The sequence below is a fragment of the Oryx dammah genome, unplaced genomic scaffold (assembly GCF_014754425.2).
Source record: "Oryx dammah isolate SB20612 unplaced genomic scaffold, SCBI_Odam_1.1 HiC_scaffold_28, whole genome shotgun sequence".
Lineage (NCBI taxonomy): Eukaryota > Metazoa > Chordata > Mammalia > Artiodactyla > Bovidae > Oryx > Oryx dammah.
In genome coordinates this window covers 103,606,440-103,620,077 of record NW_024070212.1, presented here as the reverse complement: position 1 = coordinate 103,620,077, position 13,638 = coordinate 103,606,440, and the positions used below count along the sequence as shown (strand labels likewise).

Below are 13,638 nucleotides of genomic sequence, written 5' to 3'. Positions count from 1 at the left end.
GCCTCATAAGACTGAAAGAATTAAATAAGTTAATACATGCAAAGAGTTTGGAGTAGTACCTGAAATGTGGCAAGTACTACATAAATATTTATTGTTGTTATCAGTTGCTCAGCTGCAGGAGCTGTGAAGATCAAAAGGAGTGAGCCTAGATAAGTTGGGCATTAAAATGCTTTTAAAAAAACATTTTTTCTCTTTTAAAAAAGTCATTGTACAAACATTGAAAATAAACTGCAAAAAGTAGTAATTATAAAGAAGAAAATACTTTCTGTAACATTCCTCTTTGGGTATTTATACCGCTAAACCAACAGAGTGACGATAGTTTTCAGGCTCTGAGTGAAATAGCACTCTTGTTTTTTGGACTGATTCTGAGCATGTATGGTCTCAGATGCGTCTTTAATGTCTTGGTAGCTTTCTAAAAGGTCAGCTGGTTCTGGGTGATGGATCACATGGGAAGACTTGTGTACCTGCTCCTATAGGCATTCTTCTGTTGCCTTACATCTGTAGGTATAAAAATGAGTGCCTTGGCTGGAAGCTATGTTCTATGGATACATGGCAGTGAGTAAGACATTAAATAAGTCTAAATGCAAGTGTATTTAAGTACTCAATTTAATAAGGAAAATCACTGCTCCGTTCATGAAAGAAGGGGTCCAGTAGCCTACTGTGAGGGTAGTGGGCTGATCCCAGAGGTACCTCATCAGGGCTGGAGTTGATTGCCTCTTCTAATAGATGGGGCACTTCAGCTGGAGCCAGTGGGGAAGGTCTGCGTTGTTGATTAATCATTGAATCTATCCCTGTGACCATGGCCCCTCTGTTCATGAGCAGTTGGCCAAGTCCTAGAGTGGCTGGGCACAGAAACTGGCCAACATCCACAGAACAGGCATCTTCTCCACCTGAGCGTTGACAGAGCCTCCTCTGCTGTGGAATAGTTTCGGTGAAGATTCTCATTAGACCTAAGTATTATCTACTCTGGGCTAGTTTTGGAAGTTTTCCCACATACCTCTTTTCCACATCTCCTTGTTATCCATACTCTAGTTTGTGCCAAGGCCCTAATCACCCAGCTAAACCAATATTTGCTCACTAATAATGAATTAGTGTATATATATACCCTCAACTCAGACCCTCTCTACTTCTAGAATAAAAGTAAAACTATAAAACCACCTAAGTAACTTTTTCTGTGGTCACGCTAACATTGTTCTTAAAATCCCATCCTGATGTCTTGTTCTACTGATCCCACAATGAAATTAGCTTAGTAGTAACTTAGAAATTTTGTATCCTTCTTTCTAGATGAATTCTTTCCTGTGTTTTTTCTTGTTTGCTGTATTAATTGGTCGAAAGGAGCTTTTTGTTGCATTTGGTTTTAATGACAGCCAGCCCACTCTGATTGGACTATTGATCATCTTCCAGTTTATTTTTTCACCTTATAATGAGGTAATGTATAATCTTTAAAATTATCTCACATATTTTCTTGTCTATTTCAAATCTAGAACCTTGAGAGTAGTGAAAAAAAAAAAAAAACTATAGTTTTAACAAACAAGTTTAGTCCCTTGATTTACTGGCCATGTAAGAAGGTAGCAGAAACCCAGTCCCAAATAAATGTGCTTCTATATTGTTAGGGAAAAAAAGTGGAGAATTAGACTTTAGTGGTGAAAACCTCAATGTACCTCAGAGACTTGGTAGATGGAAATTAACTATTGGAACACTATCTCCTAGACCACATTTCGTCAAGTGCTGGCGAAAATCTGTATGTGAGGGGACAAAACAACTGATAATTGAGTGTGTGTATGACTGGATAAGAGAGATTGTATGACAGTGTTCCTCTGGTTGCATTTCCTGACCACCTGCTTCAGAACAGACTTAGCATCTGACTCCAGACCCTCTGAAGCAAAGTTGGATGTTTTATGGCAAGCAAAGTTTGAGAACCACTGCTCCATGACTGCTCAGTAGGGGAACGCCATATATGTTATAAGACATGGATTAATGAGACTGTATATGAATAAATCCAGTGATGGCAACATACTAATTGATTAGGCTTCCAGAGTAACCCAAGAGGTCAGGGATCTTGAGATATCTCCATTCAGAAGAATTCTTTCTTTGGGACAAGTTATAGAGTTAAGATTTTAACTTTCTCTTGAAAAGGTGGGGGTAGGGTGAGGTATAAGGCACCAGGAAAGAAAAGCAGGGAGGAAGAGATCATGTTTGTATAGCATTGTCCACAGAATCTACATTCATTTTCCAGAGAAGTAAGATTTATTATCATTAAACTTTAAATGTTTTAATTTTTTAACTTTTGTTGAGAATACTTATAAAGTGCTATATGCTGATTGTTACTTCTTAAAGAGGTTATAGAACCGCTTGTAATGATATTGTGGAGAAGGAAATGGCAACCCATTCCAGTATTCTTGCTTGGAGAATCCCATGAACAGAGGAACCTGGCAGGCTACAGTCCATGGGACATAACTTAGTTACTAAACTACCACCATAATGATATTGTCATTTCTGTCTTCATTCACAATTCAGGAATGCCTTAAAGACACTGAGCTATGTGTATGAAATGTCCCAGAATCCTCTGTTCATTATGCAGTCATGCTATTTATATAACTAATTTTCTTATAATCTCTTGTGACTGTCAAGCTGATAATCCTTGCTAATGTCAGTGTACCTTTCTGATATGGTCATTGTTTGTTTCTAATTTTCTTCTTCAACCAACTATAGGCTGGGAAATCAGATAATCAAATTCATTAGGTAAAAGTTGCTGGATTCTGATTGAGTGTATAAGTGTCCTCTGATAAGTAAGGCACCAGTAATGTTAGTCTGCTTTGGGTATCGAATTTGGCCTCTCAATTTTTGGTTTTATCTCCTTATATTTTGAGTAGTTGAGTTCACTTCAAAAAATAGCTAAGTAAATGTGGGATATTAGAGTGATTTGAAATATAATTAATTTGGAGATATTAGCAACTGTTTTAAAAACCTCAGTGAGCCCAGGGTATTCATTTCAAAAAGACTTAAGTATTTAAACAGAAAACCATATGTTTAATGTCCGCATTTAAGAGGTCATAATGAGAAAGATTTTCTTGGGAAACGGGAAACATGCCTTATCAAGAAGGGCTTGAAAACCTACAGTGGAGCAGATGGGCACGGGCGAGTATCTGCTCAGGGCTTATTTGTATCACAGTGAGGTTCAAGGGACAGCTGCCCTGGGACACTTGAAGTCAGGAGACACATAGACAGACAGATTAGTTAATGATTATAACCCAAAAAGTACATTCAGGATTTGGAAAGACATTTCAGGTAGGAGCCAGATATTCGCTTTGAACATGTCTAAGAAGATATCAGGAGCTCCCAGACTTAATGTTGAAGCTCTGGATCTGCTGATGGCAATATGAGGTACAGTTGAGAGACTTTAAACTTTCTTTTTGCTTTATTGCCTGATGTATTTTAAGGTAAGAAATAGACATCATGTCATCCAACCTATAATATTAATACTTCAGTATGCAAATAAATAATTTTTCCCTCAGAAATTTCTATTTTCAAATGAAACTTGTCCCCTTCCTAGTAGTCACCCTCAGAGACTGAATATTTATTCTAATGAAGCTATCATAGTTCAGAACACTCTAGAAAATTCTCTTTTGAGGCCATCATTAGAGGCTATAGTGTGTGTGTACACATGTATATACATCTACACATGTATATTTATATATATATATTAGAATATTCTCAGTGAAGACTGTTTTTAACATCTAAAGGTGGATAAGTAAGCAAGAATTTTTTTTTTTTAATGAAAAAAAGAGTTTGAATATAAATCACCATATCTTACCTCTGAGAAAGACGGTATCATGGGCTTTGGAGTCATCAAGAATGTCAGCACTACCACCTTCTAGTTGTGTGACCACAAATAAGTTGTCTCACTTCTGGGATACCCCTTCTTCATCTGTAAAACAGGAGTAAGAGTCATCACCTTGTAGGATTGCTGGAGAACGTAACACGCCGACTCAGTGCTTGGCCCACGGCAGGTCCTCAGAAGTCAGTATCTCTTCATTAAGATTGACGTGTCTTTGGATATATGTCTGTTTCTGGTCTATTTGCTTAAAGAGGGAAAGGCTCAATTTCTAGTAATTCCCCCACCCTAGGGTCTCCAAAATACAAGTGAGGTTTCTTTTGGCTTGCTGTTTCTCTTGTCCTGAGCTGAACTTCCTCTGCAGTATTGGCTCATGAAAGCTTTAGTGACAACAAAGAGGGGAAGTGGTTAAAATGCTTTTATTTCCTTTTTCAGGTTCTTTCTTTTTGCCTAACAGTCCTCAGCCGCAGATTTGAGTTTCAAGCCGATGCATTTGCCAAGAAACTTGGGAAGGCCAAAGACTTATATTCTGCTTTAATCAAACTAAACAAAGACAACTTGGGATTCCCTGTTTCTGACTGGTTGTTTTCCATGTGGCATTATTCTCATCCTCCACTACTAGAGAGACTTCAAGCTCTGAAAAATTCAAAACAAGACTGAGTTGCCCAGGGTCTGCAACTGAAGACATTTCTGATTATTTTCTGTCCTGGCAGCATGTTCTGGCTCTTGATGTTTTTAACTTTTTTTTTTAAGGAAAAATGATTAAGTACAGAAAAGCCAAGCTTTAAATACATTTAATATCTCATTTCAAAAATGATTTTAATAATCCATTTCTTAAAGAAAACACTGGATGAAATTTTGAGGCTTAATGTTTTTAAAGGCATAGTTTTATCTTTAAAATCTAGTTTACCATCAACTTGTAAAATTATTTCAGAAAATACAGAACTTGTTTTATTTACATGTTTGTATGGAACCTGCATATAAGGTATTTGGGGGCACATGTTTAAAAGGGAACACCACCTCTGAATTCTCTCTGTAAGGCAGAAACAGTGGTCCGAATCACTGTGCTCATACCTAAGTTGAAACTTATTTCTACTTTTATGCTGTTATGATTTAAGCTGGCCAATCAGTGTTTTAAATAAGGAAAAAAAATTAATAATTCATAAGGCTGATATTATACAACTGAAAGTAGTTAGAAATATGGTTTCTACTATTCTACCAAATTTCTCTGTTCCCTCTCTTGTTATACATTGATTAGGAATTTCTAATAATGTTTTGAAATTAGAAATTATGTACAGAGTATTTTAAATCATTGGTTTTTCTTTTTGTTTTTTAGAAAATTTCAGTCTTTATCTTTCTTTCCACCTGGTGGGTATGATCCCATTCGGGGTAATATAGTATTATCCCAAACATTCAGCTTTTTTCATTCATACTCTTAAGTATTCAATAAATAGTACATCCTTTTACTTAGCAAAACTTGCCATATTGAACAGGTTTTGCTGTTAAAAGTGGGAGAATTGTGGAAAGAAGAAGTGACATTTTAAGAGACATAAGGGTGAAATACTGATGATTCTCTTATGATGTTACAGGAAAAAATATAATTTTCTATCTCTTTGGACAGAAAAGTTTCTGTTTTTATTTTTCTAATTTTTATCAGTAAGTCATGAGTACTATTTTATTTAATCAGGCCTAATTCCATTTTAGAAAATTATAGTTCTTGATATGCAGGCAATTTTTATTTTCAAAACAAACGTCATGAAAGATTTCCAGTTTCTGAAGCTGCATGTTTGACTCAAATCTCTGTTCACTTTCTGAATGAGACCCAACTTTGTGCCCAGAGTCCCACCCACTGGTGATGTATATACCTTCTGGGCATTTATTCCAAAGTGGGATCAACTGTGTGCGCTTGGCCTCTGGCCAGAAAGTCTTTTGCTTAGCTGATGTTTGGATGATGTCTCTACATAGAAACAATAAAAACAAGCCTCTGGTTTAGTACTGCATTATTTATTTTCCTAAGGAACAGTCCTGTGATTTTATCCAGCATCTTTTACCTATGAATTCATGCTGTCATAACTGCCTTTCCTTCCTTTCTTGCCTTTAAATACAAATTTCAGTTCTACACCAGTGAAACATTAAAAATTGCCAATGCAGATTGATGTACTTTGTCTGTGATTTGACGAAATCTGTCTGTCATTTGTTACCTAGGATGTATGCTTATTACCCTAGAGGAGCTGAGTGCTAGTAGTGAAGAGTGGAAAGGACAGCCATCGTGCTGTGTGGTGGCAGGACCATTGCTGTACCTCACTCAGAGCCCTCTTCACTGCCTTCCTCCTGCTCCATTCCAGAGCGTTACCAGTTCTTGCCGGCGTCTCCTCAGAAGCGTCATTCAGAACCATCCTTCTCCATTCCCGTAACTTCTCATTGTCTTGGTCTGTTTGGTCTACTCCAGCTGCCTCTCCGGCCTTCCTTTCATGTGGCAGCAATAACTAGCTTTTTAACGCGTGATTGTTTTGACCTGGTCCCCTACAATTTATGGGAGGCCTAGGGATGGCCAGACGCTACTACTGGTAGGTTCCTGAGGTATTGGCCAGTCAAGGGAGGGCGAAAGGCCAGCCAAGGAGGGAAGGAGGTTGCACTCTGTACCCTAATAGTGGACAGAATGCAGTAGATCAAGGCCTCAGATAAAATGGCATGACCTCAGTGGGGTTGATTTCTGAATCTAAGGCAGAGTCCTTGCTGTGTGTATATACTGCCTTTGTCTGACTTGGTCTTATGCTAAAGTCTGAGAGCTACTAGTAAGTGATACCTCTGTTTAGGATAGGAGCTGGGATCAAGTCAGTGATTTTAATACCAATGATGGTCCTAGCTTGCCCTTTGACCTGTATATCCTCATGGTCACCCCTAATCCTTTGTGTGGTAACTCCCCTCCCTGAGGTCTCCTTCTTCCACTCCGTCTTTGTCATCCATCTTTTGGTTTCTTTTGTGCTTATGTACTTCATGTAGTTTTGATTGTTTTGAGAATTCTACCATCGTTTGCAGAAAAGTTTTCCCATAGCAGAAAGCTTACCTTGAGGGCCTTAAGTTCTGTCTTAGATGCCATACAAAGAAAAAGTACAGAGAACCCCTTTCCAAAAACTCCTGATTCAGGATCATGATGATGTGAGCAAGTAACTTCTGTACCAGGCTATATACAGTCTGGTGGATGAGCAGGAACAATCCACGGTGGGATGGTATAGCCCTGTTCAGATAATATGGATAGGGAGACCTCTGCTCTTCTCTTACTATCCAGGATGGTTTCCAGGGAGGAGGGTTTCCCAAACAATTTGAACAGATAGGAAGATACCTCCATGTGTCCTAAAACCCTGTGAAGCCAGGACTGTTCCCACCCGGTGAGGAGGATGAAGCCTGCACCGTCAGGAGAGGGCTCTCCTCTGGCTCTCTGCCTGATGAGCGACCAACAGGGAAGCTTCACTTAGGCTTAGGACCCAGGGCAGGGCTCTAGAATGTAACACACCACTTACTAGGAAGACCTTGGGTAAGAAGCTGACTGAGCTTTTATGTCTCTCATCTGTTATTTAGTCAGCACAAACAGTGCCCCCACAGGGTACCAAGCTCTGCTCTGGGTGCTGCAGGATGCAGGAGCAAATAAACCATAGAAAGAGCCCCACCTCATGGAGTTTACATTCTAGGGTGGAGAAACAGGCAATCAGAATAGAAATTCAATAGTGATACATCTTTTAGAGAAAAAGGAAGGCCTGAGGTGTTTGTGGGGTAGGAGGGAAGTTGTGGAAGTTGTAATTTTAAACAGGATGGTTGTAAAAAGGTGTCACTGAAGGTAATGTTTGAACAAAGCCCTGGAGGAAGGGAGTGAGTGATCCCTACAGGTGTTTGGGGGAAGAGTGAACAGGAACAGCAAGTGTAAAAGCCTTGATGTGGGAGTGAGGCTGGTGTTTTAGAGACACCATGCGGCCAGAGAGGCTGGGATGGGGTGTTCTAAGGAGATGCGGCAGGAGATAGTCTGAGGGGCAGACCTGCAGCAGACTTAGAGGGCCTCGTAGGCCACTGGAGGGACTCAGGCTTTGATTAGACTGCAGAGGGGAAGCCACTGGAGGGCTTGGGGCCGGGGAGTGGCATGATCTAAGTGTTAACAGGCTCGCTGGCTACTAGGGTGAGGAGCAAAGGTACAGGCTGGGGACTAGTTGGGAAGCTCTTGCAATACTTTCAGCAAAAAAGTAAAAATGGATGCTAGGGTAGTAGGGAAGTGATGAGAAGTGGTTGGATTCTGGAAATATTTTGAAGGCTGAGCCAACAGGATTTGCTGATGCATCGGACGAAGGTACAAGAAAGCGTGGAGTAGAGAATGCCTCCAGCATATTTAGCTTGTCACAGAGAGAATGGCGTTGCCAGTAACTGAGATGGCGAGCAGGGGGATTTTGGAGGGGCAGAGCATCTTAACATTTTCCTCATGTTAAAATTGAGATAGCTACTAGACATCTAAGGGGGGATGTTAAGTGAGCAGTCCGATAAATGAATTAAGGGGAGAGATTCAAGCTAGGGAGTTACAGGCGGGATTTAAAGCCACTAAACTGAATGAGACCACAAGAGGAGTGAGAGAAAAAGATTTGCCATGTGGTCCTCTGACTTTCATATGCTGGGGAGACGAGAGACCCAGCAAAGGAATCTGAGTAGGACAGGGTGCTGAGCTGGAAGCCGAAGTTTGTTTTAACTTTTTTTAAAACAACTTTATTCCCATAAAAAGGAGCAAAAATATGGAATGGTAGCTGTAAGGAGACGTGGGATTGAGAGAGACTCATTTTTTAACATGACAAATGGGGATAATACTTGGTTTTGGGAGCTATCTTAAGGGTTGAACGAGATCACATTTGCAGGATGTTTAGCACAACAGATAATAGCTCAATAATGATATTAATAATTCATCATAATTGCTATGGGGTAAATAAGCACAAAAACAGAAGTACCTAACGCAGCTGGCAGTTGGGGTGAGGAGAGGGTTACTAGAGGACATGATTAAGTTTTCAAAGAGAAGGAATCAGGTAGACAAGGGCAAGGGGGTACAAAACTATGAGAACATGGGGTACCTGGGGGACTATGAGATGTTTGAGTGAGAAGTGAGGCTGGAGAGGAAGAGAGCCACATGTAAAGGCCTGTGTGCCATAATAAAGCAAATGAATATTATCCTGTATAATACAATCAGGCATTTAGCTGATATGTATTAAATCCTTGCTAAATGCCATACATTGTTGTAGGCTCTGAGGGTACAGCAGGGAACAGGACAAGATCCCCTGCTTCATGGAGCTTATATTCTTGGTGAGGAGACAAAGAACAGCACTCAAAGAATGAATGAAGAAATATTTTGCTAAATATTCACTCATTTGTGAAAAGGTGGTCAACAGGGTTGGAGATGAATTTGCAAGACAAGGTGAAGGCAGAGAGAGTTACAGATGGTGCAGGTTTCACAGTCCTGGGTACTAGGTGGATGGCAGAACTAGACACTAAGGAAGAGGAGCAGGCTAGGGGCAGGGGGCCACCAGTTTTGGATGAGTTGAGTTTGAGGTGCTTAGCAGAAAGGTATTCAAAGGGGCAGAGGACACATTTCTCCTCATCCACTATAATTGGTTGTAACCTTATGAACAGCATGAGAGTGGCGGCTCCAAAATCACTGCAGATGGTGACTGCAGCCATGAAAATAAAAGACGCTTACTCCTTGGAAGGAAAGTTATGACCAACCTACACAGCATATTAAAAAGCAGAGACATTACTTTACCAACAAAGGTCCGTCTAGTCAAGGCTATGGTTTTTCCTGTAGTCATGTATGGATGTGAGAGTTGGACTATAAAGAAAGCTGAGTGTCGAAGAATTGATGCTTTGGAACTGTGGTGCTGGAGAAGTCTCCTTGGACTGCAAGGAGATCCAATCAGTCCATCCTAAAGGAGATCAGTCCTGGGTGTTCATTGGAGGGCCTAATGTTGAAGCTGAAACTCCAATACTTTTCTTTTTAACCATTTATCATTTATTTATTATTATTATTTTTTTACTTTACAATATTGTATTGGTTTTGCCATACATCAACATGAATCTGCCACGGGTGTACATGTGTTCCCCATCCTGAACCCCCCTCCCACCTCCCTCCCTGTACCATCCCTCTGGGTCATCCCAGTGCACCAGCCCCAAGCATCCTGTATCCTGCATCGAACCTGGACTGGTGATTCGTTTCTTATATTATACGTTTCAATGCCATTCTCCCAAATGATCCCACCCTCTCCCTCTCCCACAGAGTCCGAAAGACTGTTCTATACATTTGTGTCTCTTTTGCTCTCTCACATACAGGGTTATCATTACCATCTTTCTAAATTCCATATATATGCATTAGTAAACTGTATTGGTGTTTTTCTTTCTGACTTACTTCACTCTGTATAATAGGCTCCAGTTTCATCCACCTCATTAGAACTGATTCAAATGTATTCTTTTTAATGGCTGAGTAATACTCCATTGTGTATATGTACCACAGCTTTCTTATCCATTCATCTGCTGATGGACATCTAGGTTGCTTCCATGTCCTGGCTATTATAAACAGTGCTGCGATGAACATTGGGGTACATGTGTCTCTTTCAGTTCTGGTTTCCTCAGTGTGTATGCCCAGCAGTAGGATTGCTGGGTCATAGGGCAGTTCTATTTCCAGTTTTTTAAGGAATCTCCAGACTGTTCTCCATAGTGGCTGTACTAGTTTGCATTCCCACCAACAGTTGAAACTCCAATACTTTGGCCACCTGATGTGAAGAGCTGACTCATATGAAAAGACCCTGATGCTGGGAAAGATCGAGGGCAGGAGGAGAAGGGGACAACAGAGGATGAGATGGTTGGCTGGCATCACCAACTCAATGGACATGGGTTTAGGTAGACTCCAGGAGTTGGTGATGGACAGGGAGGCCTGGCGTGCTGCAATTCATGGGATCGCAAAGAGTCAGACACGACTGAGCGACTGAACTGAACTGAACTGAACTGAACTGAAGCCCATCCAGTGCCATCATATTGAGACCCACTCTTGGTGGTGGAGGGAATAACCTGGATGCTCTAGGGCAGGGGTCCTCGACCCTCAGAAGTACAGCAGGCAGTGAGCAGTGAGTGAGCAGGCGAAGCTTCGTTTGTATTTACAGCTGCTCCTCATCAGTCGGGCTTCCCTGGGGGCTCAGCAGGTAAAGAATCCGCCTGCAGTGCAGGAGACCTGGGATCAATCCCTGGGTTGGGAAGATGCCCTGGAGGGGGGCATGGCAACCCAGTCCAGTATTCTTGCCTGGAGAATCCCCATGGACAGAAGAGCCTGGCAGGCTACAGTCTAGGCTACAGTCCATGGGGTCACAAAGAATCAGACACGACTGAGTGACTATAAACACAACCTCATCACTCACGTTACTGCCTGAACTCCGTCTCCCATCAGATCAGCAGTGGTATTATATTCTCACAGGAGCATGAACCCTTCTGTGAACTGCACGTGCGAAGGACCGAGATTGCTCGCTCCTTATGAGAATCATCTCAGAACCATCCCCTCTAATCCCCCCAGTCTGTGGAAAAACTGTCTTCCAAGAAACCAGTCCCTGGTGCCAGAAGGGTTGGGGACTGCTGCTCTGGAACATCTTAAGAAATGCCTCAGCCACACAGAAGCTGAGACCAAATCCCTTCCTGGTTTGATGATTGGTGGGGTCCTGTCTGAGCACCCTGAACATAATTATGCATTCACTTAATCACTATTTTATTGAGTACCTGGTATGTGCCAGGCACTGTTTTGTTTTTGTCTTTGAAACCCTTTTATTTTTCTCTTTACACATGATTTTTTCCCTATGTATAGAGTATGTATGCATATATGTATCTTTGGTGAAACATTTAAATTCTACTCAGCAAATTTCAATTATATAGTCTTATCAACTGTATAGTCACTTATGTTTTACATAAGCTCCCTACCAGGCACTGTTCTATATGGTGGGGAATGGAGTGGCCTGAGACCAGAGTTTCTGCCCTTATTTGTTGTATGTTATATATTGAATAGGGACAAGTGCTAAGGAAAAATAGTAAAACCCAAGATGAATATCAATATTGGGGTAGGGATGAGAAGGTCACTTTTGAGTAAATACCTGACCTGAGATCGCAGACTACATTTTGGCAAAGAGCTTTCCAGTTTCAGAGCATAAATAGCATGCGTGTGGCACAGCGTGTTTGAGGAGCAGCGCAGGGGCTCGAGTAGCTGGAAGGAAACAAACTAGGGTCCAAGCATGGACATGAGATCAGAGAGGCTTGTAGATCACAGTAAGGATGTGGGTTTTTCCTGAGGGAATCACCCTCCAGAAAGTATCAGAAAGGCTACCTTCCACTAGTCCCTGGGAGTCAGCCCACTTCTGGCTCCTTCAAAAGCCTCTGAGTCATAAGGAATGAAGTGTAACCCTTAACCCTGCTTAAGATCTGTGAATCATGTAAATCAAATCCTCCAGTGGACCTACTCAGAGAAAGTCACAGAAAGGGACAAGAAAAGAGTCTAGGAAACCTCAAGGACTAAGTAGACTGGCTCTTTAAGCCCAAAGTCTCAGGCACCAGGACAAGTAAAGAGCCATGGCTTTGGAAAGGAGAATGCTTCCCCATCAGGTATGATGACCTGGGAGCCAGCTCGGGGCCAGTCTTCACTGCCCCCTGCAGCCCTCATCTGCTTCCCCCGCACTGAACACTTGATTCTCTCTACATTCCAAGTGTTCCCCCAGCAGCCTATGGCAGCAGCAGGGCCTTCTGAGGGGCCTGGGATGCTGTGATTCAGGATTTGCGAAAGCACTGGCGGTGAAGCCACCTCTGTGGGCCCTAGGGCTACCTAAGAGTAGCCATCTGTCCCTGGAGGGGTAAAGGAGCTGAGAAGTCACCCATGGTGTGTGTGTGTATGGATGCAGGGGAGGCTGTTGAGGGGAGTCCCGGCCTCTGCTGGCCAGGGGAAGAGAAGTCTGCTTCAGTATAAATGGGGACATGCAGCCAAGTTTAGGGTGAGGTGTAGGAGGGCCCAGACTTCATCAGATGCTGGGACCTCAGGCTGGAGTTCTTGTGTCTCCTGGAGGGAGCCAGCAGAACTCTTCAATAAACTCTTGGAGCCAAGAGGTTGGTCACTAGCTGAATTTCAACAGCTCCCACCATCGCATGGGTCAGAGGCACCTGCCACACCCTTTCCTGCTCTTGCTGCTTGGAGTAGCCTTGCTGGCCTACACAGTTAATGAGGCTGGGAGCCCCCAGACGGTCACATCCGAGCCAGTCTCCCCTGGATGTCCTCTCAGTGAAAGTGGCGTGACTGAATGTCACTTCTTTTCTCATCATCCAGCTTCAGGTCTGTTTTCTCACAGACCTGGATAACCCCTGGAAGGCAAGAGCCAGGTCCTCCCATCTTTGGCTGCCAGCTCCTGCCCCAAGACCAGCACACGCTGAGTGCCAAAACTCACAGAGGACCTCCTGTGGGCCAGGCTCTGGCGAGACACTGGGTACTCTCTACAGGATAGATGAGGCAACCTGGGTCCTTGCCCAGCTGTACAAAGGCTGGGAAGGGATCTGCCCACAGCTAGATAGCAGGCCACCATCCCGACTCTACCTGCAGGTTTTTCCCACAGGTGTTCCTAAAATAGGCCAGGCCACCCTCACAGTTCAGGATGTGCCCAAAGGAAAGTACCCCACCTTCCACCTCCCCTTTCTAGAACCCCTGACCATCCTGCTCAGGTCGTGGGAGCCCACCCCTAACCTACGAGAAATTAAGCTCAGCACTCACA

General features: G+C 42.5%; 1 protein-coding gene and 1 long non-coding RNA gene across 2 annotated transcripts in view; one reads left to right on the top strand and one right to left on the bottom strand.

Moving 5' to 3' along the window:
- Positions 1 to 4,978, top strand: part of ZMPSTE24 (zinc metallopeptidase STE24) — a 42,470-nt gene extending 37,492 nt beyond the window's left edge. Inside the window, exons 9-10 of the mRNA XM_040231569.1 lie at positions 1,285 to 1,428; positions 4,271 to 4,978. Coding sequence (XP_040087503.1) covers positions 1,285 to 1,428; positions 4,271 to 4,495 — 369 coding nt within the window. The 3' untranslated portion in view covers positions 4,496 to 4,978. The remainder of the gene's footprint in view (positions 1 to 1,284; positions 1,429 to 4,270) is intronic.
- On the bottom strand, positions 589 to 4,192 carry LOC120856356. Its single transcript, XR_005719425.1, has 2 exons — positions 3,815 to 4,192; positions 589 to 915 (listed from the first exon to the last, which is right to left on the bottom strand). It is a non-coding gene; the product is annotated as an uncharacterized LOC120856356 (long non-coding RNA).
- Positions 4,979 to 13,638: the final 8,660 nt, after the last annotated feature.